General features: G+C 47.6%; 1 protein-coding gene across 4 annotated transcripts; it reads right to left on the reverse strand.

The window, feature by feature from the left end:
* Positions 1-1,297: 1,297 nt before the first annotated feature.
* On the reverse strand, positions 1,298-26,013 carry LOC106597342 (E3 ubiquitin-protein ligase arih1). 4 transcript variants are annotated; one of them, XM_045689676.1, is made up of 14 exons: positions 25,549-26,012; positions 24,472-24,539; positions 23,900-24,044; positions 23,009-23,101; positions 22,626-22,681; positions 22,140-22,206; positions 21,737-21,843; positions 21,427-21,469; positions 14,449-14,520; positions 14,003-14,133; positions 13,343-13,400; positions 5,982-6,242; positions 4,305-4,417; positions 1,298-3,951 (listed from the first exon to the last, which is right to left on the reverse strand). In XM_045689676.1, the coding sequence occupies exons 1-14, from the start codon at positions 25,822-25,824 to the stop codon at positions 3,867-3,869; spliced, it is 1,575 nt and encodes a 524-aa protein (XP_045545632.1). In that variant the 5' UTR covers positions 25,825-26,012; the 3' UTR covers positions 1,298-3,866. The 4 variants fall into 4 exon arrangements, 3 of the variants coding, with proteins under 3 accessions (XP_045545632.1, XP_045545631.1, XP_045545633.1); XM_045689675.1 differs by having other exon boundaries at positions 13,337-13,400; XR_006757584.1 differs by having other exon boundaries at positions 3,703-3,951; positions 5,118-6,242; positions 13,337-13,400; positions 25,549-26,013.
* Positions 26,014-26,858: the final 845 nt, after the last annotated feature.

The raw sequence follows: 26,858 nt of genomic DNA on the forward strand, positions 1-26,858 counted from the left end.
GCACACCAAACTATCAAGTTTGACCTACTTGCGATGCTGTAGGTCTATGTACGGTGCATTCGGAAAGTATTCAGACCCCTTGACTTTTTCCACATTTTGTTACATTACAGCCTTATTCTGAGTTTTTTTTTGTCATTTTTGATCCAATCTATACACAATACCCCATAATGACATCACAATACCCCATAATGACAAAGCAAAAACAGGTTTTTATACATTTGCTAATTTATTACAAATAAAAAACAGATACCTTAAATTTACATAAGTATTCAGACCATTTGCTATACAATTCTTAAGTTGAGCTCAGGTGCATCCTGTTTCGATTGATCAACCTTGAGATGTTTTTACAACTTGGAGTCCACCTGTGGTAAATTCAATTGATTGGAAATGATTTGGAAAGGCACACACACGTCTATATAAGGTCCCACAGTTGACGGTGCATGTCAGAGCAAAAACCAAGCCATGAGGTCGAAGGAATTGCCCATAGAGCTCCGAGACAGGATTGTGTTGAGACACAAATCTGGGAAGGGTGCCAAAAAATGTATGCAGCATTGAATGTCCCCAAGCACACAGTGGCCTCCATCATTCTCCCAGGGACTGGGAGACTAGTCAGGATTGAGGGAAAGATGAACGGAGCAAAGTACAGAGAGATCCTTGATGAAAACCTGCTCCAGAGCACTTGGGACCTCAGCCTGGGTCGAAGGTTCATCTTCCAACAGGACACAAACCCTAAGCACACAGCCAAGACAACGCAGGAGTGGCTTCGGGACAAGTCTCTGAATGTCCTTGAGGGGCCCAGCCAGAGCCCGGACTTGAACCGGATCAAACATCTCTGGAGAGGCCTAAAAATAGCTGTGGAGCGACGCTCCTCATCCAACCTGACAGAGCTTGAGAGGATCTGCAGAGAAGAATGGGAGAAACTCTCCAAATACAGGTGTGCCAAGCTTCTAGCGTCATACCCAAGAAGACTCGAAGCTGTAATTGCTACTAAAGATGCTTCAACAAACTACTGAGTAAAGGGTCTTAATACTTATGTAAATGTGATCAGTTTATTTTTAATACATTTCTAAAAATCTGTTTTGCTTTGTCATTATGGGGTATTGTGTATAGATTGAGGGGAGAAACAATTGAATCCATTTTAAGGCTGTAACATAACAAAATGTGATAAAGGTCAAGGGGTATGAAAGCACTGTATGTGTATGGGTCTATGACATTTGATGCAGGTGGAATGTGAACAGGAGCCAAGTGTTCAAGCATTAATACTATTTTGTCTAAAGAAACAAATCGTATAACAAAATTCCTTTTGAATGACATTTATTTAAATAGGACATTTTGTTTGTAAGAATGGTTATAATACATGAAAGCAACTGTATCTGAACTTCCCATTTCACAGAAAGTATCAGAAACAAGAGATAAAAATAGTATTTTCAGATGATTCACACTTTGGTGAAGAGAAATCTTTGTTTCCGTCTCGTCAGCCACATCAATGTCAAATGCCAGACTTTTGTCTTTGTCGAGGGCTACAGTGCATTGAGAAATGTATTCCAACAAACACTGACTGAGGACAGCACTGAGACTAGTTCAGCCACTTCCCTGGGCTAGAATTTGTCTTGTTTTGGACCTCGTAAGCTCGTATAAAACTGGAAAGTGTTATGAAGGTAAATGGCATCATGTTACCATGTTGGTACAACCCAGGCTGCTTTCCAAATGACAACCTAACCCCTATAGCGCTCTACTCCCCATTGGTCTGTGGTCAAATGTAGTGCAAAATATAGGGAATAGGGTGGCAGTTCAGACTAGCAACCAGTGTAAACGCCACTCTCATAGTCTAGCCTAGATGCCAAAGCTTTACAACAACAGACATCTCAAAACATCAGCGCTTCTTCATGCCCAGTCTTTAAATTTTTTTTAAAATGCAGCTGTCAGACAAGACTCGTTCTTTAAAGCCCACGAAGCAGTTTGTATAGCTCAACTAACTGCTAACGAAAACAATACTCCTTTACAGAACACAGATAAAAAGGGGAGGGGTACATCCTGTCAGCCAGGTCTGTCAGTTTCTACTTCTTTAGGGGCCTAGGACTAGGTCATGTTGTCATGCTGACTGACTCAAGTTTAAAAACAGCCCTTTCAGGGAATTACATACCGCCTCCCAGGTGACCAAGGTGCCCTACCGCCTCCCAGGTGACCAAGGTGCCCTACCGCCTCCCAGGTGACCAAGGTGCCCTACCGCCTCCCAGGTGACCAAGGTGCCCTACCGCCTCCCAGGTGACCAAGGTGCCCTACCGCCTCCCAGGTGACCAAGGTGCCCTACCGCCTCCCAGGTGACCAAGGTGCCCTACCGCCTCCCAGGTGACCAAGGTGCCCTACCGCCTCCCAGGTGACCAAGGTGCCCTACCGCCTCCCAGGTGACCAAGGTGCCCTACCGCCTCCCAGGTGACCAAGGTGCCCTACCGCCTCCCAGGTGACCAAGGTGCCCTACCGCCTCCCAGGTGACCAAGGTGCCCTACCGCCTCCCAGGTGACCAAGGTGCATACAAAAAACCATGAGGAAAAGCTCAAGTCTGAAAAAAGAAATACATTTGTTTATTTTATCTTTTTTATGAGTGAATGTCACTCAATTTGGCTCTCATGAAACAGTTGGTAGTGTGTTATCTGGAAATTACAACTTCTAAGGAGAAACAGGAGGGGTGGTGATGGAAGAACAAAAACAAGAGGGAGTGGGACGGAGGGGGGTTAGAACAAACAGGACATGACCTTCATCCCAAACGGCACTCTATTCCCTATATAATGCATTACTTTTGACCAGGGGCCCATAGTGCACTATATAGAGAATAGGGAGCCACTTAGGACACAGCGGAGTTCTTTCCAAGTCATTCTCTAATTTCTCAAAACCCCCTCAGGTACAATTAGTTGATAACCTCTGAAGGTTGCAAGGTCAATTCCAACTATGAATAAATCAATGTATTACCTGAACTACAGTCTGGCTGGCTATAAAAAAAAAAAAAAAAAAAGAAAGTTTGTTCTTTAGTCTCGTTCTCTCACCTAATGTTGTCCTTTAGGTGGATTTTGTTTTGTCAGAAGTGCTTTTGAAAGCTACTACAACCCTGTCAGAGTTTTATCGCTCGTTCAAACTGTTTCTGTCCTTGTTCTCCTGGGTGAAGCTACACAGCTTCCAAACCCTCACAAAGAATACATTTTCTTTTAAAGCAGGAGGGAACTTGTCTTCTACACAGCAACTATATTGAATATTTGAAAAAAAAATATGAATAAATATTTTTCAAAAATAAAAGAAAAAAGACAAATAAAAGAAACGGCCACACTTGCTGTTCCATGCATATGCGTTATTTACAAATTGAAAAACATGTTTCCTTTTTCTGCACTCCCTATGGTTTTTCCTGCCAACCCACGTGGTTAAGCACCTTACAATCAGCAAATCAACATTCAAAAACCCTACATGTGATCAAACCACATTTAATGAACATGGCTTGAACAGTTGGACTGTGTTGAACACAAACCCATGTCCCACACAAGGGTACTTAAAAATTAAACAAATAAAATACATCTCACTGGAAAACTGAACAGAGTGGGAGGGTGATGTTACAATAGTGACCAATTGAGAGAAGCGGGGAGTTATTTTTTGTCCTCACAATCCAACCTGCTACAAACAATACTGTTGTACGATTAACGTTTGAAATATTCTACCTTTATTTTGATATAATTTATTTAAACTTTTCCATTAAACAAAACCCAAGAAAAAAAATACGCAATATTGGGAAGATCAGCAACAATAGGTGAAAACCAGTGCTGCCCCGTGGCATTGCATCAGCGCTCTAGTCTGGAGAGGGTTTTTTAGTAAAGAGTCTATCCTTAATCTTCTATGTATTCCCAGAGGTCCTTCTCATAGCCCTCATGCACATGCTGCAGCAGCACCCGCCGCCGACTCTCACAGTATCTGGAGGACAACAAACAGGAAACAGGAAACAGTGAGGAGAGGAAGGCTCATTTTAAAATCAGTCTGGTCTCATTCTGATATGTGCTGTAGCGTAGCCAACTAATCCACATTTGGCTTGACAACAGAGACAAATAGAATGGAACAAGAGACAATTTCTGATGAAATTAATCGCTGATCAATGACAGCCTCAGTAGGCATGTTTAGAGTCCTCCTCCCACATTTCCATTCAAATGTCATATTTACCACTGACCAGTACAAAAAGACACACAGATCTATAAAATCATCTATCCTGTTGCAGATTAACCTGTACTTGCTGTTGCAATAAAGACATCTATATCATGTATTGAACTCACCTGTACTTGTCCTGTACTTTCTGTTTGATGTCCTGCAGAGAGTCCTGGGAGATGTCCCGCTCCAGATAACCAGACAGAACCTCCGTAGCATTCTCCAAGTCAGCCTGATTGTTCTAAAAGAGGACCACTTGGGTTCAGTCACAGCATATACACTGAATGTACAAAACATTAAGAACACCAGCTCTTTCTATTACAGACTGACCAGGTGAAAGATATGATCCCTTATTGATGTCACTTGTTAAATCCAATTGAAATCAGTGTAGATGAAGGGGAGGAGACAGGATAAAGAAGGATTTTTAAGACTTGAGACAATTGAGACATGGATTGTGTGTGTGTGTGTGTGCAATTGAGTGTGAATGAGAAAGACTAAATATTTAAGTGCCTTTGAACGGGGTAGTAGGTGCCATGCGCACCGGTTTGAGTGTGTCAAGAACTGCAACGCTGCTGGGTTTCATACACTCAGTGTATAGTATAGTGCCACTACTTGTCCTGATAGAACTACACAAACAGGAATAACTGTGCTGCCGGGTTTTTATCTGGAGCACTTCACCTCATGACAACAACTGTGGAAATAAAGGGTTCCTTTAGAGGAGACCTTGATTTGTAGGTGTATAAATACATCATGGCTTTACTGTACACAACTGTACCAACAGAGCTGGAACAACTGAAACACTTCAAGCTAAATAGAATACTCCAACTCCCTCCACTTCTCTCTCTCTTTCCCCTCCCTTCTCTACCTTCCCCCACCTCAAAAATGGGACTGTTTGTTCTTTTTCAGAAGGGTTTGGGTTAGGACTATAGCTGTAAAGTTACCTCAAAGATGATGGACTGGTTGTTCTTCTTCAGGTAGAAGGGTTTGGGTTAGGACTATAGCTGTAAAGTTACCTCAAAGATGATGGACTGGTTGTTCTTCTTCAGGTAGAAGGGTTTGGGTTAGGACTATAGCTGTAAAGTTACCTCAAAGATGATGGACTGGTTGTTCTTCTTCAGGTAGAAGGGTTTGGGTTAGGACTATAGCTGTAAAGTTACCTCAAAGATGATGGACTGGTTGTTCTTCTTCAGGTAGAAGGGTTTGGGTTAGGACTATAGCTGTAAAGTTACCTCAAAGATGATGGACTGGTTGTTCTTCTTCAGGTAGAAGGGTTTGGGTTAGGACTATAGCTGTAAAGTTACCTCAAAGATGATGGACTGGTTGTTCTTCTTCAGGTAGAAGGGTTTGGGTTAGGACTATAGCTGTAAAGTTACCTCAAAGATGATGGACTGGTTGTTCTTCTTCAGGTAGAAGGGTTTGGGTTAGGACTATAGCTGTAAAGTTACCTCAAAGATGATGGACTGGTTGTTCTTCTTCAGGTAGAAGGGTTTGGGTTAGGACTATAGCTGTAAAGTTACCTCAAAGATGATGGACTGGTTGTTCTTCTTCAGGTAGAAGGGTTTGGGTTAGGACTATAGCTGTAAAGTTACCTCAAAGATGATGGACTGGTTGTTCTTCTTCAGGTAGAAGGGTTTGGGTTAGGACTATAGCTGTAAAGTTACCTCAAAGATGATGGACTGGTTGTTCTTCTTCAGGTAGAAGGGTTTGGGTTTGGACTATAGCTGTAAAGTTACCTCAAAGATGATGGACTGGTTGTTCTTCTTCAGGTAGAAGGGTTTGGGTTAGGACTATAGCTGTAAAGTTACCTCAAAGATGATGGACTGGTTGTTCTTCTTGAGGTAGAAGGCGAAGACGTAGGTGAACATGAGTGTGGAGCGACACTGACACAGCACGTCCACGGCCTTCTTCAGAAACTGCACCTCGATCCAGGACATGTTGTGATGCTGCATCTCCTCCATCTTGGCCTTGACCCCGGCGTACAGCTTGTGCTCGAAGCGCAGCGACTGCATGTGGTTCATGTAACGGTTGCAGTAGAACAGGTACCTCTGCAGGGCTGCCCTGGACCGCTGGAGGAGGAAGAACGCCTGGCTCTTAAAATCACAACAACAATCAAGCCTGGGAGAATATGTTTACCATTATACATGCTCATCATTACTAATATAACCACTACTAGCATAACCACCTCCATTAGCATAACAACCACCACCAGCATAACCACCACCACTAGCATAACCACCACCACCACCACTACTAGCATACCCACCACCACCACTAGCATACCCACCACCCCCACCACCACTAGCATACCCACCACCCCCACCACCACTAGCATACCCACCACCCCCACCACCACTAGCATACCCACCACCCCCACCACCACTAGCATACCCACCACCCCCACCACTACTAGCATACCCACCACCACTACTACTACTACCAGCATACCCACCACCACCAGCATACCCACCACCACCAGCATACCCACCACCACCAGCATACCCACCACCACTACTACTACTACTAGTGGCATACCCACCACCACTACTACTACTACTACTAGCATACCCACCACCACCACTACTAGCATACCCACCACCACCAGCATACCCACCACCACCAGCATACCCACCACCACTACTACTACTACTAGCAGCATACCCACCACCACCACTACTACTACTAGCAGTATACCCACCACCACTAGTACTACTACTACTAGCAGCATACCCACCACCACTACTACTACTAGCATACCCACCACCACCACTACTAGCATACCCACCACCACCACCACCAGCATACCCACCACCACCAGCATACCCACCACCACCAGCATACCCACCACCACTACTACTAGCAGCATACCCACCACCACTACTACTACTACTACTAGCAGCATACCCACCACCACTACTACTACTACTCACAGCATACCCACCACCACTACTACTACTAGCATACCCACCACCACCACCACCAGCATACCCACCACCACCAGCATACCCACCACCACCAGCATACCCACCACCACTACTACTACTACTAGCAGCATACCCACCACCACTACTACTACTACTACTAGCAGCATACCCACCACCACTACTACTACTAGCAGCATACCCACCACAGCTACTACTACTAGCAGCATACCCACCACAGCTACTACTACTAGCAGCATACCCACCACAGCTACTACTACTAGCAGCATACCCACCACAGCTACTACTACTAGCAGCATTCCCACCACAGCTACTACTACTAGCAGCATACCCACCACTACTACTACTAGCAGCATACCCACCACTACTACTACTAGCAGCATACCCACCACCACTACTACTACTACTACTACTAGCAGCATACCCACCACCACCACTACTAGCAGCATACCCACCACCACCACTACTACTACTAGCAGCATACCCACCACCAGTACTACTAACAGCATACCCACCACCACTACTACTACTACTAGCAGCATACCCACCACCACTACTAGTACTACTAGCAGCATACCCACCACTACTACTACTACTAGCAGCATACCCACCACTACTACTACTAGCAGCATACCCACCACCACCACTACTACTACTACTAGCATACCCACCACCACTACTACTACTACTACTACTAGCAGCATACCCACCACCACTACTACTACTACTAGCAGCATACCCACCACCACTACTACTACTACTACTACTAGCAGCATACCCACCACCACTACTACTACTACTACTATTAGCAGCATACCCACCACCACTACTACTACTACTAGCAGCATACCCCCCACCACCACCACTACTACTACTAGCAGCATACCCACCACCACTACTACTACTAGCAGCATACCCACCACCACTACTACTACTACTACTACTAGCAGCAGCATACCCACCACCACTACTACTACTACTACTACTACGAGCAGCATACCCACCACCACCACTACTACTACTAGCAGCATACCCACCACCACCACTACTACTACTACTACTACTACTAGCAGCAGCATACCCACCACCACTACTACTACTACTACTACTAGCAGCATACCCACCACCACTACTACTACTACTAGCAGCATACCCACCACCACCACTACTACTACTACTACTACTAGCAGCAGCATACCAACCACCACTACTACTACTACTAGCAGCATACCCACCACCACTACTACTACTACTAGCAGCAGCATACCCACCACCACTACTACTACTAGCAGCATACCCACCACCACTACTACTACTAGCAGCATACCCACCACCACTACTACTACTACTACTAGCAGCATACCCACCACCACTACTACTACTACTACTAGCAGCATACCCACCACCACCACTACTACTACTACTAGCAGCATACCCACCACCACCACTACTACTACTAGCAGCATACCCACCACCACCACTACTACTACTACTACTAGCAGCATACCCACCACCACCACTACTACTACTACTAGCAGCATACCCACCACCACTACTACTACTACTAGCAGAATACCCACCACCACTACTACTACTACTAGCAGCATACCCACCACCACTACTACTACTACTACTAGCAGCATACCCACCACCACTACTACTACTACTACTAGCAGCATACCCACCACCACTACTACTACTACTACTACTAGCAGCTTACCCACCACCACTACTACTACTACTAGCAGCATACCCACCACTACTACTACTAGCATACCCACCACTACTACTACTACTACTAGCATACCCACCACTACTACTACTACTACTAGCATACCCACCACTACTACTACTACTACTAGCATACCCACCACTACTACTACTACTAGCATACCCACCACCACTACTACTACTAGCATACCCACCACCACTACTACTACTAGCATACCCACCACCACTACTACTACTAGCATACCCACCACCACCACTACTACTACCAGCATACCCACCACCACCACTACTACTACCAGCATACCCACCACCACCACTACTAGCATACCCACCACCACCACTACTAGCATACCCACCACCACCAGCATACCCACCACCACTACTACTACTAGCAGCATACCCACCACCACCACTACTAGCATACCCACCACCACCACTACTAGCATACCCACCACCACCACTACTAGCATACCCACCACCACCAGCATACCCACCACCACACCCACCACCACTACTACTAGCAGCATACCCACCACCACTACTACTACTACTACTAGCAGCATACCCACCACCACTACTACTAGCATACCCACCACCACCACTACTAGCATACCCACCACCACCAGCATACCCACCACCACTACTACTACTAGCAGCATACCCACCACCACTACTACTACTAGCAGCATACCCACCACTACTACTACTACTACTACTACTAGCAGCATACCCACCACCACTACTACTACCAGCATACCCACCACCACTACTAGCAGCATACCCACCACCACTACTACTACTACTACTAGCAGCATACCCACCACTACTACTACTACTAGCAGCATACCCACCACTACTACCACTACTACTACTAGCAGCATACCCACCACCACTACTACTACTACTAGCAGCATACCCACCACCACTACTACTACTACTACTAGCAGCATACCCACCACCACTACTACTACTACTAGCAGCATACCCACCACCACTACTACTACTAGCAGCATACCCACCACCACTACTACTACTAGCAGCATACCCACCACCACTACTACTACTAGCAGCATACCCACCACCACTACTACTAGCAGCATACCCACCACCACTACTACTACTACTACTAGCAGCATACCCACCACTACTACTACTACTACTACTAGCAGCATACCCACCACTACTACCACTACTACTACTAGCAGCATACCCACCACTACTACCACTACTACTACTAGCAGCATACCCACCACCACTACTACTACTACTAGCAGCATACCCACCACCACTACTACTACTAGCAGCATACCCACCACCACTACTACTACTAGCAGCATACCCACCACCACTACTACTACTAGCAGCATACCCACCACCACTACTACTACTAGCAGCATACCCACCACCACTACTACTACTAGCAGCATACCCACCACCACTACTACTACTAGCAGCATACCCACCACCACTACTACTACTAGCAGCATACCCACCACCACTACTACTACTAGCAGCATACCCACCACCACTACTACTACTAGCAGCATACCCACCACCACTACTACTACTACTAGCATACCCACCACCACTAGCATACCCACCACCACCAGCATACCCACCACCACCACTACTACTACCAGCATACCCACCACTACCAGCATACCCACCACTACTACTACCAGCATACCCACCACCACCACTACTACTACTACTAGCATACCCACCACCACCACTACTACTACTAGCATACCCACCACCACCACTACTACTACTAGCATACCCACCACCACTACTAGCATACCCACCACCACCACTACTAGCATACCCACCACCACTACTAGCATACCCACCACCACTACTAGCATACCCACCACCACTACTAGCATACCCACCACCACTACTAGCATACCCACCACCACTACTAGCATACCCACCACCACTACTAGCATAACCACCACCACTACTAGCATAACCACTACTACTACTAGTACAACCACCACCACCACCACTACTACTACTACTAGTACAACCACCACTACTACTACTAGTACAACCACCGCCTGTACGCCACAACCACCCACCCGCCACTAGCGGCACAACCACCCATCCGCCACTAGCGGCACAACCGCCACCACTAGCAGTACTAGCAGTACAACCGCCACTAGCAGCACCACCACTAGCACAACCGCCGCCAGCAGCACCGCCACTAGCAGCACCACCACTAGCACAACCGCCGCCAGCAGCACCGCCACTAGCAGCACCACCACTAGCACAACCGCCGCCAGCAGCACCACCACTTGCACAACCGCCCGCCAGCAGCACCACAACCGCCCGCCAGCAGCACCACAACCGCCCGCCAGCAGCACCACAACCGCCCGCCAGCAGCACCACAACCGCCCGCCAGCAGCACCACAACCGCCCGCCAGCAGCACCACAACCGCCCGCCAGCAGCACCACAACCGCCCGCCAGCAGCACCACAACCGCCCGCCAGCAGCACCACAACCGCCCGCCAGCAGCACCACAACCGCCCGCCAGCAGCACCACAACCGCCCGCCAGCAGCACCACAACCGCCCGCCAGCAGCACCACAACCGCCCGCCAGCAGCACCACAACCGCCCCCAGCAGCACCACAACCGCCGCCAGCAGCACCACAACTAGCACAAGTCAGAAGTTTACATACACTTAGGTTTGAGTCGTTAAAACTCGTGTTTCAACCACTCCACAAAATTCTTGTTAATAAACTATAGTTTTGGCAAGTCGGTTAGGACATCTACAGTGTGCATGACACAAGTCATTTTTACAACAATTGTTTACAGACATTATTTCACTGTATCACAATTCCAGTGGGTCAGAAGTTTACATACACTAAGTTGACTGTGCCTTTAAACAGCTTGGAAAATTCCAGAAAATGACGTCACGGCTTTAGAAGCTTCTGATAGGCTAATTGACATAATTTGAGTAAATTGGGGGTGTACCTGTGGATGTATTTCAAGGCCTACCTTCAAACTCAGTGCCTCTTTGCATGACATCATGGGAAAATCAAAAGAAATCAGCCAAAACCTCAGAAAACATTTGAAGACCTCCACAAGTCTGGTTCATCCTTGGGAGCAATTTCCAAACGCCTGAAGGTACAAACAATAGTACGCAAGTATAAGCACCATGGGACCACGCAGCCGTCATACCGCTCAGGAGGGAGATGCTGGAGGAAACAGGAACGAAAGTATCTATATCCACAAAAAAACGAGTCATATATCGAAATAACCTGAAAGGCCGCTCAGCAAGGAAGCCACTGCTCTAAAACCATCATAAAAAAGCCAGACTACGGTTTGCAACTGCACATGGGGACAAAGATTGTACTTTTTGGAGAAATGTCCTCTGGTCTGATGAAACAAAAATAGAACTGTTTGACCATAATGACCATCGTTATGTTTGGAGGAAAAAGGGGGAGGCTTGCAAGCTGAAGAACACTATCCCAACCGTGAAGCACGGGGGTGGCAGCATCATGTTGTGGAGGTGCTTTGCTGCAGGAGGGACTGGTGTACTTCACAAAACAGATGGCATCATGAGGGAAAATGATTAGGCTATATTGAAGCAACATCTCAAGACATCAGTCAGGAAGTTAAAGCTTGGTCGCAAATGGGTCTTCCAAATGGACAATGACCCCAAGCATACTTCCAAAGTTGTGGCAAAATGGCTTAAGGACAACAAAATCAAGGTATTGGAGTGGCCATCCCAAAGCCCTAACCTCAATCCTATAAAAAATTTGTGGGCAGAACTGAAAAAGCATGTGCAAGCAAGGAGGCCTACAAAACTGACTCAGGTACACCAGCTCTGTCGGGAGGAATGAGCCAAAATTCACCCAACTTATTGTGGGAAGCTTGTGGAAGGCTACCCGAAATGTTTGACCCAAGTTAAACAATTTAAAGGCAAGGCTACCAAATACTAATTGAGTGTTTGTATACTTCTGACCCACTGGGAATGTGATGAAAGAAAGAAATCACTCTACTATTATTCTGACATTTCATATTCTTAAAATAAAGTGGTGATCCTAACTGACCTAAGACAGGGAATTTTTACTAGGATTAAATGTCAGGAATTGTGAAAAACTGAGTTTAAATGTATTTGGCTAAGGTGTACAGTATCTCACAAAAGTGAGTACACCCCTCACATTTTTGTAAATATTTGAGTATATCTTAGTAGTATACACTCACTACTTTACATTGTAGCAAAGTGTCATTTCTTCAGTATTGTCACATGAAAAGATATACTCAAATATTTACAAAAATGTGAGGGGTGTACTCACTTTTGTGAGATACTGTATGTAAACTTCCGACTTCAACCGTAACTAGCACAACCACCACTACACCACCACTTAACTGTTGTGGGAATGAGGAAATATGTCTATCATTATACATGATGGTCAACAAAGACCAGGACTGTGTTGTGATTCTAGTCTACAGTGAGGAACACTAAAGACACCATGACTCACTGTTACCTCTTGGGCGTCCCTCGCTGCCTTGGCATCATCCTCATTGTAGCGGTTGCAGTTGTACCTACAATAAACACAGAGCTAGTAATTAGTGAGGGGAAGAAAAAAAAAAAATCAACATTTTAGTCCAATATGGTTGTTGCTTCCTTCATTATTACAGCAACAGCAAAGACTGACAGCAACCAGAGGGATGCCAGTTTGAATCCCGGGTCTGACAGAAAATCTGTCCGGAAGTGAGCTTTTAACAGGAGAGTTGCTAGCAACAAATCCTAGATGCCTTCACCTGCCGTTGAGGCCTTGATCAAGGCACCTAAACCCCCCCAACAACAACAGCTCCACAGGCGCCCAAATAAGGCAGCCCCCTCGCTCCAACCTGTATGTCTTTCGGAGGCGTTGGGATAAAGCGGAAGGACAATAAAGGAATCTAAAAGGGATACTTCTGAATGTTGACAGTGAGGTCATTTCTCAACCTCCCCAGAGTCAGATGAATTCACCAATACCATTTTTATGTTTTTGTGGCCAGTATGAAGGAGGTAGTTTCGCGAGCCAAAGCTAACTAGCATTAGCACAATGACTGCAAGTATATGGGTATCTACTAGCATGCTAGCAGATACCCATAGACTTCCAGTAGAATAGTACTAATCAGTAGGAGGTAGATCCACCCACCAGGCAGAGCCGTGTGGTTCCCAGGGCCCCAGGCAGACCCAGCAGAACTCTGCCTTGCAGCTCTGGTTCCGACACACCATGTGGTTGCAGCCGCCGTCCTTCTCAATGGTCACGTGGCATTTGGGGCACTCCTGAGGGACAGATGGACAAGCAGAGAGGGGCTCAGTAACAGTCCATCATTCACACAGCGGCAGCACTATAGAGCAGCATTTAAGAGCCAGTTTCCCTGACACAGATTAAGCCTAGAATATCCACTGAGAATGATTTTTAGTCCAGGAATAGGGTGTAATCTGTGTCTGGGGAAACCAGTCCTAAAATGCTTAAAGAGATATTCAAAATACAAATCTACCTGGTTTCGTGGAGGGACACGCAAGTGATATAGCTAGTTGCTGGACCTCCATAAAAACAGACTAGGATTGTACTTTGAGGTAAGCCTTTTTAAATACCCTTGTATTGGCTGCGATCCAGTTGGACGTCTCGCTGTCATCGTCACACTTCTTGATCCATTTCCTCAACCACTGAAAGAAACAACATGGAAAAAGATAATCAATACAACAAGTTCAAAGTCACCAATCTGTGTTTGATCATGTAACTATATTACAGTAAGTATAACTATGTTAATCGCAGGGGACCTCTGTCCCAAGTACACTTTACCACTAACCATGAATGTGGAGACTAGGGCCCAGTCTAGAACCAACCCATTGTCACTTGTGGAGATCTGAGAGGACATGGTGAAGCTGCTACCACCACCACCTATCCTGTCAGGGGACAAGGTGAAGCTGCTACCACCACCACCTATCCTGTCAGGGGACAAGGTGAAGCTGCTACCACCACCACCTATCCTATCAGGGGACAAGGTGAAGCTGCTACCACCACCACCTATCCTGTCAGGGGACAAGGTGAAGCTGCTACCACCACCACCTATCCTATCAGGGGACAAGGTGAAGCTGCTACCACCACCACCTATCCTATCAGGGGACAAGGTGAAGCTGCTACCACCACCACCTATCCTATCAGGGGACAAGGTGAAGCTGCTACCACCACCACCTATCCTATCAGGGGACAAGGTGAAGCTGCTACCACCACCACCTATCCTGTCAGGGGACAAGGTGAAGCTGCTACCACCACCACCTATCCTGTCAGGGGACAAGGTGAAGCTGCTACCACCACCACCTATCCTGTCAGGGGACAAGGTGAAGCTGCTACCACCACCACCTATCCTGTCAGGGGACAAGGTGAAGCTGCTACCACCACCACCTATCCTGTCAGGGGACAAGGTGAAGCTGCTACCACCACCACCTATCCTGTCAGGGGACAAGGTGAAGCTGCTACCACCACCACCTATCCTGTCAGGGGACAAGGTGAAGCTGCTACCACCACCACCTATCCTGTCAGGGGACAAGGTGAAGCTGCTACCACCACCACCTATCCTGTCAGGGGACAAGGTGAAGCTGCTACCACCACCACCTATCCTGTCAGGGGACAAGGTGAAGCTACACCACCACCACCTATCCTGTCAGGGGACAAGGTGAAGCTACCACCACCACCTATCCTGTCAGGGGACAAGGTGAAGCTACCACCACCACCTATCCTGTCAGGGGACAAGGTGAAGCTGCTACCACCACCACCTATCCTGTCAGGGGACAAGGTGAAGCTGCTACCACCACCACCTATCCTGTCAGGGGACAAGGTGAAGCTGCTACCACTACCACCTATCCTGTCAGGGGACAAGGTGAAGCTGCTACTACCACCACCTATCCTGTCAGGGGACAAGGTGAAGCTGCTACCACCACCACCTATCCTGTCAGGGGACAAGGTGAAGCTGCTACCACCACCACCTATCCTGTCAGGGGACAAGGTGAAGCTACCACCACCACCTATCCTGTCAGGGGACAAGGTGAAGCTACCATCACCTATTCTGTCAGGGGACAAGGTGAAGCAGCCACCACCACCTATCCTGTCAGGGGACAAGGTGAAGCTACCACCACCACCTATCCTGTCAGGGGACAAGGTGAAGCTACCACCACCACCTATCCTGTCTGGGGACAAGGTGAAGCTGCCACCACCACCTATCCTGTCAGGGGACAAGGTGAAGCAGCCACCACCTATCCTGTCAGGGGACAAGGTGAAGCAGCCACCATCACCTATCCTATCAGGGGACAAGGTGAAGCAGCCACCATCACCTATCCTATCAGGGGACAAGGTGAAGCTGCTACCACCAGCTATCCTGTCAGGGGACAAGGTGAAGCTACCACCACCACCTATCCTGTCAGGGGACAAGGTGAAGCAGCCACCACCACCTATCCTGTCAGGGGACAAGGTGAAGCTACCACCACCACCTATCCTGTCAGGGGACAAGGTGAAGCTACCACCACCACCTATCCTGTCAGGGGACAAGGTGAAGCTACCACCACCACCTATCCTGTCTGGGGACAAGGTGAAGCTGCCACCACCACCTATCCTGTCAGGGGACAAGGTGAAGCAGCCACCACCTATCCTGTCAGGGGACAAGGTGAAGCAGCCACCATCACCTATCCTATCAGGGGACAAGGTGAAGCTGCTACCACCAGCTATCCTGTCAGCGGACAAGGTGAAGCTACCACCACCACCTATCCTGTCAGGGGACAAGGTGAAGCTACCATCACCTATTCTGTCAGGGGACAAGGTGAAGCAGCCACCACCACCTATCCTGTCAGGGGACAAGGTGAAGCTACCACCACCACCTATCCTGTCTGGGGACAAGGTGAAGCAGCCACCACCTATCCTGTCAGGGGACAAGGTGAAGCAGCCACCACCTATCCTGTCAGGGGACAAGGTGAAGCAGCCACCACCTATCCTGTCAGGGGACAAGGTGAAGCAGCCACCACCTATCCTGTCAGGGGACAAGGTGAAGCTGCTACCACCAGCTATCCTGTCAGGGGACAAGGTGAAGCTACCACCACCACCTATCCTGTCAGGGGACAAGGTGAAGCAGCCACCACCACCTATCCTGTCAGGGGACAAGGTGAAGCTACCACCACCACCTATCCTGTCTGGGGACAAGGTGAAGCAGCCACCACCTATCCTGTCAGGGGACAAGGTGAAGCTACCACCACCACCTATCCTGTCTGGGGACAAGGTGAAGCAGCCACCACCTATCCTGTCAGGGGACAAGGTGAAGCAGCCACCACCTATCCTGTCAGGGGACAAGGTGAAGCAGCCACCACCTATCCTGTCAGGGGACAAGGTGAAGCAGCCACCACCTATCCTGTCAGGGGACAAGGTGAAGCTGCTACCACCACCACCACCTATCCTGTCAGGGGACAAGGTGAAGCTGCTACCACCACCACCACCACCTATCCTGTCAGGGGACAAGGTGAAGCTGCTACCACCACCACCACCTATCCTGTCAGGGGACAAGGTGAAGCTGCTACCACCACCACCACCTATCCTGTCAGGGGACAAGGTGAAGCTGCTACCACCACCACCTATCCTGTCAGGGGACAAGGTGAAGCTGCTACCACCACCACCACCTATCCTGTCAGGGGACAAGGTGAAGCTGCTACCACCACCACCACCTATCCTGTCAGGGGACAAGGTGAAGCTGCTACCACCACCACCACCTATCCTGTCAGGGGACAAGGTGAAGCTGCTACCACCACCACCTATCCTGTCAGGGGACAAGGTGAAGCTGCTACCACCACCACCTATCCTGTCAGGGGACAAGGTGAAGCTGCTACCACCACCACCTATCCTGTCAGGGGACAAGGTGAAGCTGCTACCACTACCACCTATCCTGTCAGGGGACAAGGTGAAGCTGCTACTACCACCACCTATCCTGTCAGGGGACAAGGTGAAGCTGCTACCACCACCACCTATCCTGTCAGGGGACAAGGTGAAGCTGCTACCACCACCACCTATCCTGTCAGGGGACAAGGTGAAGCTACCACCACCACCTATCCTGTCAGGGGACAAGGTGAAGCAGCCACCACCACCTATCATGTCAGGGGACAAGGTGAAGCTACCACCACCACCTATCCTGTCAGGGGACAAGGTGAAGCTACCACCACCACCTATCCTGTCTGGGGACAAGGTGAAGCTGCCACCACCACCTATCCTGTCAGGGGACAAGGTGAAGCAGCCACCACCTATCCTGTCAGGGGACAAGGTGAAGCAGCCACCATCACCTATCCTATCAGGGGACAAGGTGAAGCTGCTACCACCAGCTATCCTGTCAGGGGACAAGGTGAAGCTACCACCACCACCTATCCTGTCAGGGGACAAGGTGAAGCTACCATCACCTATTCTGTCAGGGGACAAGGTGAAGCTGCTACCACCACCACCACCTATCCTGTCAGGGGACAAGGTGAAGCTGCTACCACCACCACCACCTATCCTGTCAGGGGACAAGGTGAAGCTGCTACCACCACCACCACCTATCCTGTCAGGGGACAAGGTGAAGCTGCTACCACCACCACCACCTATCCTGTCAGGGGACAAGGTGAAGCTGCTACCACCACCACCACCTATCCTGTCAGGGGACAAGGTGAAGCTGCTACCACCACCACCACCTATCCTGTCAGGGGACAAGGTGAAGCTGCTACCACCACCACCACCTATCCTGTCAGGGGACAAGGTGAAGCTGCTACCACCACCACCTATCCTGTCAGGGGACAAGGTGAAGCTGCTACCACCACCACCTATCCTGTCAGGGGACAAGGTGAAGCTGCTACCACCACCACCTATCCTGTCAGGGGACAAGGTGAAGCTGCTACCACCACCACCTATCCTGTCAGGGGACAAGGTGAAGCTGCTACCACCACCACCTATCCTGTCAGGGGACAAGGTGAAGCTGCTACCACCACCACCTATCCTGTCAGGGGACAAGGTGAAGCTGCTACCACCACCACCTATCCTGTCAGGGGACAAGGTGAAGCTGCTACCACCACCACCTATCCTGTCAGGGGACAAGGTGAAGCTGCTACCACCACCACCTATCCTGTCAGGGGACAAGGTGAAGCTACCACCACCACCTATCCTGTCAGGGGACAAGGTGAAGCTACCATCACCTATTCTGTCAGGGGACAAGGTGAAGCAGCCACCACCACCTATCCTGTCAGGGGACAAGGTGAAGCTACCACCACCACCTATCCTGTCAGGGGACAAGGTGAAGCTACCACCACCACCTATCCTGTCTGGGGACAAGGTGAAGCTGCCACCACCACCTATCCTGTCAGGGGACAAGGTGAAGCAGCCACCACCTATCCTGTCAGGGGACAAGGTGAAGCAGCCACCATCACCTATCCTATCAGGGGACAAGGTGAAGCTGCTACCACCAGCTATCCTGTCAGGGGACAAGGTGAAGCTACCACCACCACCTATCCTGTCAGGGGACAAGGTGAAGCTACCATCACCTATTCTGTCAGGGGACAAGGTGAAGCAGCCACCACCACCTATCCTGTCAGGGGACAAGGTGAAGCTACCACCACCACCTATCCTGTCTGGGGACAAGGTGAAGCAGCCACCACCTATCCTGTCAGGGGACAAGGTGAAGCAGCCACCACCTATCCTGTCAGGGGACAAGGTGAAGCAGCCACCACCTATCCTGTCAGGGGACAAGGTGAAGCTGCTACCACCAGCTATCCTGTCAGGGGACAAGGTGAAGCTACCACCACCACCTATCCTGTCAGGGGACAAGGTGAAGCTACCATCACCTATTCTGTCAGGGGACAAGGTGAAGCAGCCACCACCACCTATCCTGTCAGGGGACAAGGTGAAGCTACCACCACCACCTATCCTGTCTGGGGACAAGGTGAAGCAGCCACCACCTATCCTGTCAGGGGACAAGGTGAAGCAGCCACCACCTATCCTGTCAGGGGACAAGGTGAAGCAGCCACCACCTATCCTGTCAGGGGACAAGGTGAAGCTGCTACCACCACCACCACCTATCCTGTCAGGGGACAAGGTGAAGCTGCTACCACCACCACCACCTATCCTGTCAGGGGACAAGGTGAAGCTGCTACCACCACCACCACCTATCCTGTCAGGGGACAAGGTGAAGCTGCTACCACCACCACCACCTATCCTGTCAGGGGACAAGGTGAAGCTGCTACCACCACCACCACCTATCCTGTCAGGGGACAAGGTGAAGCTGCTACCACCACCACCTATCCTGTCAGGGGACAAGGTGAAGCTGCTACCACCACCACCTATCCTGTCAGGGGACAAGGTGAAGCTGCTACCACCACCACCACCTATCCTGTCAGGGGACAAGGTGAAGCTGCTACCACCACCACCACCTATCCTGTCAGGGGACAAGGTGAAGCTGCTACCACCACCACCACCTATCCTGTCAGGGGACAAGGTGAAGCTGCTACCACCACCACCACCTATCCTGTCAGGGGACAAGGTGAAGCTGCTACCACCACCACCACCTATCCTGTCAGGGGACAAGGTGAAGCTGCTACCACCACCACCACCTATCCTGTCAGGGGACAAGGTGAAGCTGCTACCACCACCACCACCTATCCTGTCAGGGGACAAGGTGAAGCTGCTACCACCACCACCTATCCTGTCAGGGGACAAGGTGAAGCTGCTACCACCACCACCTATCCTGTCAGGGGACAAGGTGAAGCTGCTACCACCACCACCTATCCTGTCAGGGGACAAGGTGAAGCTGCTACCACTACCACCTATCCTGTCAGGGGACAAGGTGAAGCTGCTACTACCACCACCTATCCTGTCAGGGGACAAGGTGAAGCTGCTACCACCACCACCTATCCTGTCAGGGGACAAGGTGAAGCTACCACCACCACCTATCCTGTCAGGGGACAAGGTGAAGCTACCATTACCTATTCTGTCAGGGGACAAGGTGAAGCAGCCACCACCACCTATCCTGTCAGGGGACAAGGTGAAGCTACCACCACCACATATCCTGTCAGGGGACAAGGTGAAGCTACCACCACCACCTATCCTGTCTGGGGACAAGGTGAAGCTGCCACCACCACCTATCCTGTCAGGGGACAAGGTGAAGCAGCCACCATCACCTATCCTATCAGGGGACAAGGTGAAGCTGCTACCACCACCTATCCTGTCAGGGGACAAGGTGAAGCAGCCACCATCACCTATCCTATCAGGGGACAAGGTGAAGCTGCTACCACCACCTATCCTGTCAGGGGACAAGGTGAAGCTGCCACCACCACCTATCCTGTCAGGGGACAAGGTGAAGCTACCACCACCTATCCTATCAGGGGACAAGGTGAAGCAGCCACCACCACCTATCCTATCAGGGGACAAGGTGATGCTACCACCACCTATACTTTCAGATCTACAGTACATTAAATGTATATGGGGTAAGGGTTAGGGTTGTTTATGTGGACTGGGTCCGACCACTATTACATTACCACTGACAGGGAGGGTTGAATTTAGACTCAGTTGTGACATACCTTACACTTGACGGGATCATGCCAGTTCTCACCACAATTGAAGCTGCAATGATTGGGTAGAAATAAAGATCCACATGTAACCAAAAAAATCTGTGTTTTTTTTAGGATTCCATTTGTGTGACAACTGCAAGAGATATCATCATGCGTTTTGAGCGATGTTGGTTACAAACCTTTTACAGTGTGTTAATAAATCAAGACATCTCTGTCGTGAGTATTAGTGGTATATGGTCCTTTGCATGCCAGAGAACGTGTGATGTACAAAACAAAACCAATAAGCAGGGAATGTAAGTTATAGACAGCCGTCTCTTACCAAAACTGCCGGCCACATGTGCATCTCACAGGCTTAGCATCTGGGTACTGGACTTTGACTACGTGATGGCAGTCTGGCGCTGGGCACCATTTTAACAGTCGATTGCACTGAGGACGAGAGGAGAGGACAGGAGCATAAGAAGCAGGACAAGCAGAAGGAATACATGCCAATCCTCTTCTTCCAAACAAGCAAGATTATCTAACATCTGAAGAACAGATGAAATATTCTCACAGCTAGGCTTACATGGAAAACTGCTACATTGTATTTTAGAGCACAGACAGCTCCACATATATATATACACACACACACACACCACACACCACACACACACACACACATACATACATACATATATATACACACACACACTTATATTATCAATGACGAACATTACACATCTTACCTCTACAAAACTATTGGTAATCAAGTGTTGGTACTTCAACTTCACCTTGGACTCTGTGATCAGTCTCCTAGAGAAAAAGCATTTGGTTTTCAAATGCTAATTAAATGTAGTGGATTTGAACAAATACAAAAAATAGATTTTTAAACTCATCTGCTACTCTACATCTCCAACTCACAGAACAAGCAGCGTGTAGAACAAGCAGCGTGTATGTAATGCTGAAACTTAATAATAATAATACATTTAAAAAAGGCTTTAGTGTCACAGAGCGGATAGATGCAGTGAAATGTGTTGTTTTACAGGATCCGCCGTAGTAGTAAGGAGCCCCTGGAGCAAATCAGGGTTAAGTGTCTTGCTCAAGGGCACAGAAAGATTTTTCATCTTGACGGCACGGGTATTCGAACCAGCAACCTTTCAGTTACTGTCCCAATGCTCTAACCGCTAGTCTACCTGCTGTGGAATGTAAAGCGACAGTGACGTAACACTTACATGACTGTGTTGTCGTCCACCAATATATCACAGCTGTGAGCAGGGCAGGAAATTGTCTTAGTTTTTTTTTTTTAAGAAAGAGAAAGGAAACATGGTGAGACTTTTCACATCTCAACAAAAGCCCAATGATTGCTTTTCCTGAGTCAGAATAAGAGTTTACAGTCCATTTTAACGATGCATGCATACATTCATACACACAGCATGTATGTATGTATGAATAAGCGCTTGGTCAAAGATCATTATCTTAACGTTTTGTCTGTGCTATTGCATTTCTTTCTTCTTGACTACTTCCTGCTGACCTCTTGCCAGGCCCTGCCCACCAAGGGTTTCTTACCGTAAGGGTCTTTTCCCTGGTAAAACAAAAAGGTGTTTGTGGTGCTTACCTGTCCCATCCCCTCCTCGATGATTTTGGTAGTCAAGTAGTCCCCCCAACACTGCATGCAGAACTTGTGTCCACACTCCAGGCCAGTGAAGTACTGTGGGAGAGGAAGAGGAAGTTTCAGTCATAGAGGCTAGGTGGTAAGAGGCTAGGGGGTAAGGGTTAGAGGCTAGGGGGTGTTTCCCTTCATAATACTGACTGACTGAGTTTGGGTAGTTCAGCTAGAAGATCTGACAGGGCATGTCCTAGTGAAGGGGGGAAATCGATACAGTTACATATCACAATATTATATCGATACTTTGACTATATAGATATATTGCTAGGTAGTGTTAGCTAGCGCTAATCGGCTATACCTGCACCAAATCTCAGGTATTTTTCATCCTATAGCTAGTTCCACTTAATTTTAAAATAGTGAGCCAACATATTTTCAGCACTTTTATTTCCATGACTGATCAAAACTCATTTTCTCATGCGCTCTTCTCTTTAACATACATATAGTGAGTAATATGTTAATATGAAATAGCAATAAAAGTGCAGTATTGAATCACAATACATATCAGTATGGTGATAATATTGTATCGTGAGGTGCCTGGCAATTCCAGTCCTATCATGTCCTGATCTTTTCACATCTACACTAGTGCCTAGTAGCTAGAGGTAAGGGCTAGGAGTTGCTCCCCTTCATGTCTAGGGGCTGTGTCTTTCCCTTCAGAGTAGACTACTGAGTTTGGGTAGGAGATCTGACTGGGCATGTCCTGATCCATTCAGATGTACACTACTGCCTAGTGGATAGGACTTGTGCATCTCTCCCTTCAGAGTAGGCTACTGACTGAGTTTGGGGAGTTCAGAGCTACACTACTAGAGACTGAGGGCAGGGGCTAGGGGATAGGGTACTGACCGTGTTTGGGTAGTTCAGGTAGCAGATCTGACAGGGAAGATCCTGAGCAGAGGACCTCGTGTTCATCAGCCGTGTCCTCGACTTCTTACTGGGGTTGATGACATGGCATTCCGAGAACAATTTGTCAAGGTTCCCATCAAAATATCTAGTGAGAGAAGACATGTCATCACTGGCTGGGAAACACGCTACTTTATTGGGTGGTGTATTATTCACTAGGATAAGCGCTTTAGGTCATGCTATAACAAATGGTTACATAGAAAGGCAGTAAGTCATAGCCAAACTAGAGCACCAAGACAAAGGATAAACCTGTGCCAGATCTCAGGACTTTAATTATTGGACATTATGCAAATTGAGCATTAAAAATGGTCTGCAGTGAAATTGGTAAACAGACAATTGATTTGATCAATTCCCTTGTGTAATGCTGTCTATTCATATACATATTTAATACCTGACCATGGCCATTCAACAGACCACCTAACTAAGACAATGACGGTACTAATAGAGCCAAGAGGAGGACCCTGTTTTACAATGACTTTACAACAAATCACACAAGAGCCAATGTCACGACCAACCTTTCCATCAGTTTCTCTTTGTCCCAGTTGAAGTGACTAAGAAGTATTCTTGTTATCGTTGCAGGGTTCTAGAGAAGAGTAGAAAAATTAGGAGGCAAAATTCACATTTATATTGCCTCCGGAAGCTTCATAACTTTTAAAAAAGACAGCCACTTACCTAGCTAGCTATTTAGCATTGGATTAGAATACACTAAACGGTAACTAGCAGTACGGTCATGTCAGTTACACAACAAATAAGTTCTAGGCTATTATTGTTCAAAATGTGTCTAATAATAGGATTCATAAAAATCTGCAATTCATTGCAGACAAACTCACTGGCTGACAGAAGTGGGAATCAAGGTTCGGCCATGTTGTTTCAGGCGCACAGGCCTCAAAATCAGACACAGTGGAAAGTAAGATGGCTAGCTAGGTGGCTAGCTATAATCCAGGTGAAACTATGGACATAGGGGACTGATAGGATTTCACGCAAACTAGATAGCTCAGTAACGTTAGCTACTTCGCCATTTTGGTGCCATAAAAGTAGACAAATACGTTGATGACAGTGTTGTAATAGCTGACTTGTAGCTAACAGGGGAATGACACAGATGACTAGCCAAACTAGCTAGGTTTTCTGGCTGGGTCTAACAGTTATTTTTTTACTAAATCTTACTGTAGTTAGTTGGGTCAGCATCTTGGCAGAACTGACAACTCACTTATCTCGCTGAGCCAGGCGCACTAGTCATTCAAGAGACATAACGTTATTGGTTCGTTAGCTAACGTTAGTTGACTAAACTAAAATTGGCAGCTTCCCTAGACAGATAACGTTAATTTAGTTAGCTGGTTAACTACAGCAGTTTGTTTAATTTGTAGTCTTAGTAATTTAGCTACAGTACATAAATTAAGGTAACGTCACTAACGTTAGTTTGTAACAAGCTAACTAACGTTAACTAGCAAACAAGCTAACATGCGTTGAGGCTTACCGTTACCTACGATTGTTTGTGGTGGGCAGTAAACTAACTTGGTAGATAATTAGCTGTTTACGTTTTACAATTTGCGGCCTACCGAGACCCAACATCCTCGGCCTTTCCTTCACCTCACCTGGATGACATCATTGACCTCCCTGATACACTCGACCATATGCTGAAGGATCTGTTCAGCAGTCAGAACCTCGAACCGATAGTCCTCCTCGTCTTGACCGGGCCCTAGGCCACTGCCCCCGGTCTCCCCACATTCATCTCGCTCTCCACCGGCCACAACAGGATCATCCAACTCCACTTCCAGGGTGTCGTCTTCGGGATCCTCCTCAGCGCTGTCTTCGCTGCATTCCTCTTCCTCCTCGTCGAATTCATAATTGTACCCCTCGTCTGAGTCCATTACTCGGTTAACTTAATATTGTGACAAGGTATGATACCAAACGCTAGATACGAGGATGTGTACAGGCCGCAACGAAACAAGAGACGAAATATTTCGAAAGAGAACAAATATTTCCGGAGAGAGAGAGAGAGAAAGAGTAACTAGCTACAACAACATGAGCGCAGCTGCCGCTGGACCAACAAAGAGATGCGGCGTCAAACGGACCGACGCTTTACGTCACGTCAAATAAGGAAAGGATTGTCCGAGCAAGAGATGTACAAACACTTCAAGTTCAACAAGATCACTGTTATTTATTTGTTGAAGACATCATGGAATGTTTTAACAAATGATTATACTTTATCATAAAAATATAAGGCTGCCATTTACCGTTGTCTATTCCCCGTTGTGTTTTTCTCTAGTGAATTTGACCTTCTTTAAATGAGCCTAATCCTTTATGATAAATAATTCAACAAACATTGGTTATTTATATTGCTGTGTAGGACATTGTGTACTATGGACACAAGAATCCTATGGCCACATCACCCCAAAAATACATTATTGGCATACCCATTACAATCAATGAATACATTGTCGTTTTAATAAATTAATTTAGTTTTGTATCATATTGTAATGTTGTAGCCAATCACATTATATCATATGTAAGTGCATGAGACAACATTATATAGGGCCTGTATATAATTACACTGGTGAGTCTTGCAAACAGAGTGAGCGTGTATGTAGACACTTTACCACTAGATGACAGCACAGAGTTAAATCTAAAACTTTTGACCTGCATTGGATTTAATTTAATGTGACTGACAGCAATCCGCCCCATAGCCTATGGCTGAGGGCATAGTGTTGCGGTAATGTTATAGAACATAAGTAGGCTAATCTAATTTAGCAAGTATTAATTTTGCAAGTATATTGCAATAATCATATATGTAGTCTTCAAATGATTTGAACTCCTTTACTGTTTAGCGAAATGTGGAATCACTAGGCATATTTCATTCACATAAATCACCTTTGAGTAGATCTGTTTTACCAGATGATGAATA

This window comes from Salmo salar, chromosome ssa11 (assembly GCF_905237065.1).
Source record: "Salmo salar chromosome ssa11, Ssal_v3.1, whole genome shotgun sequence".
Taxonomy (NCBI): Eukaryota; Metazoa; Chordata; class Actinopteri; order Salmoniformes; family Salmonidae; genus Salmo; species Salmo salar.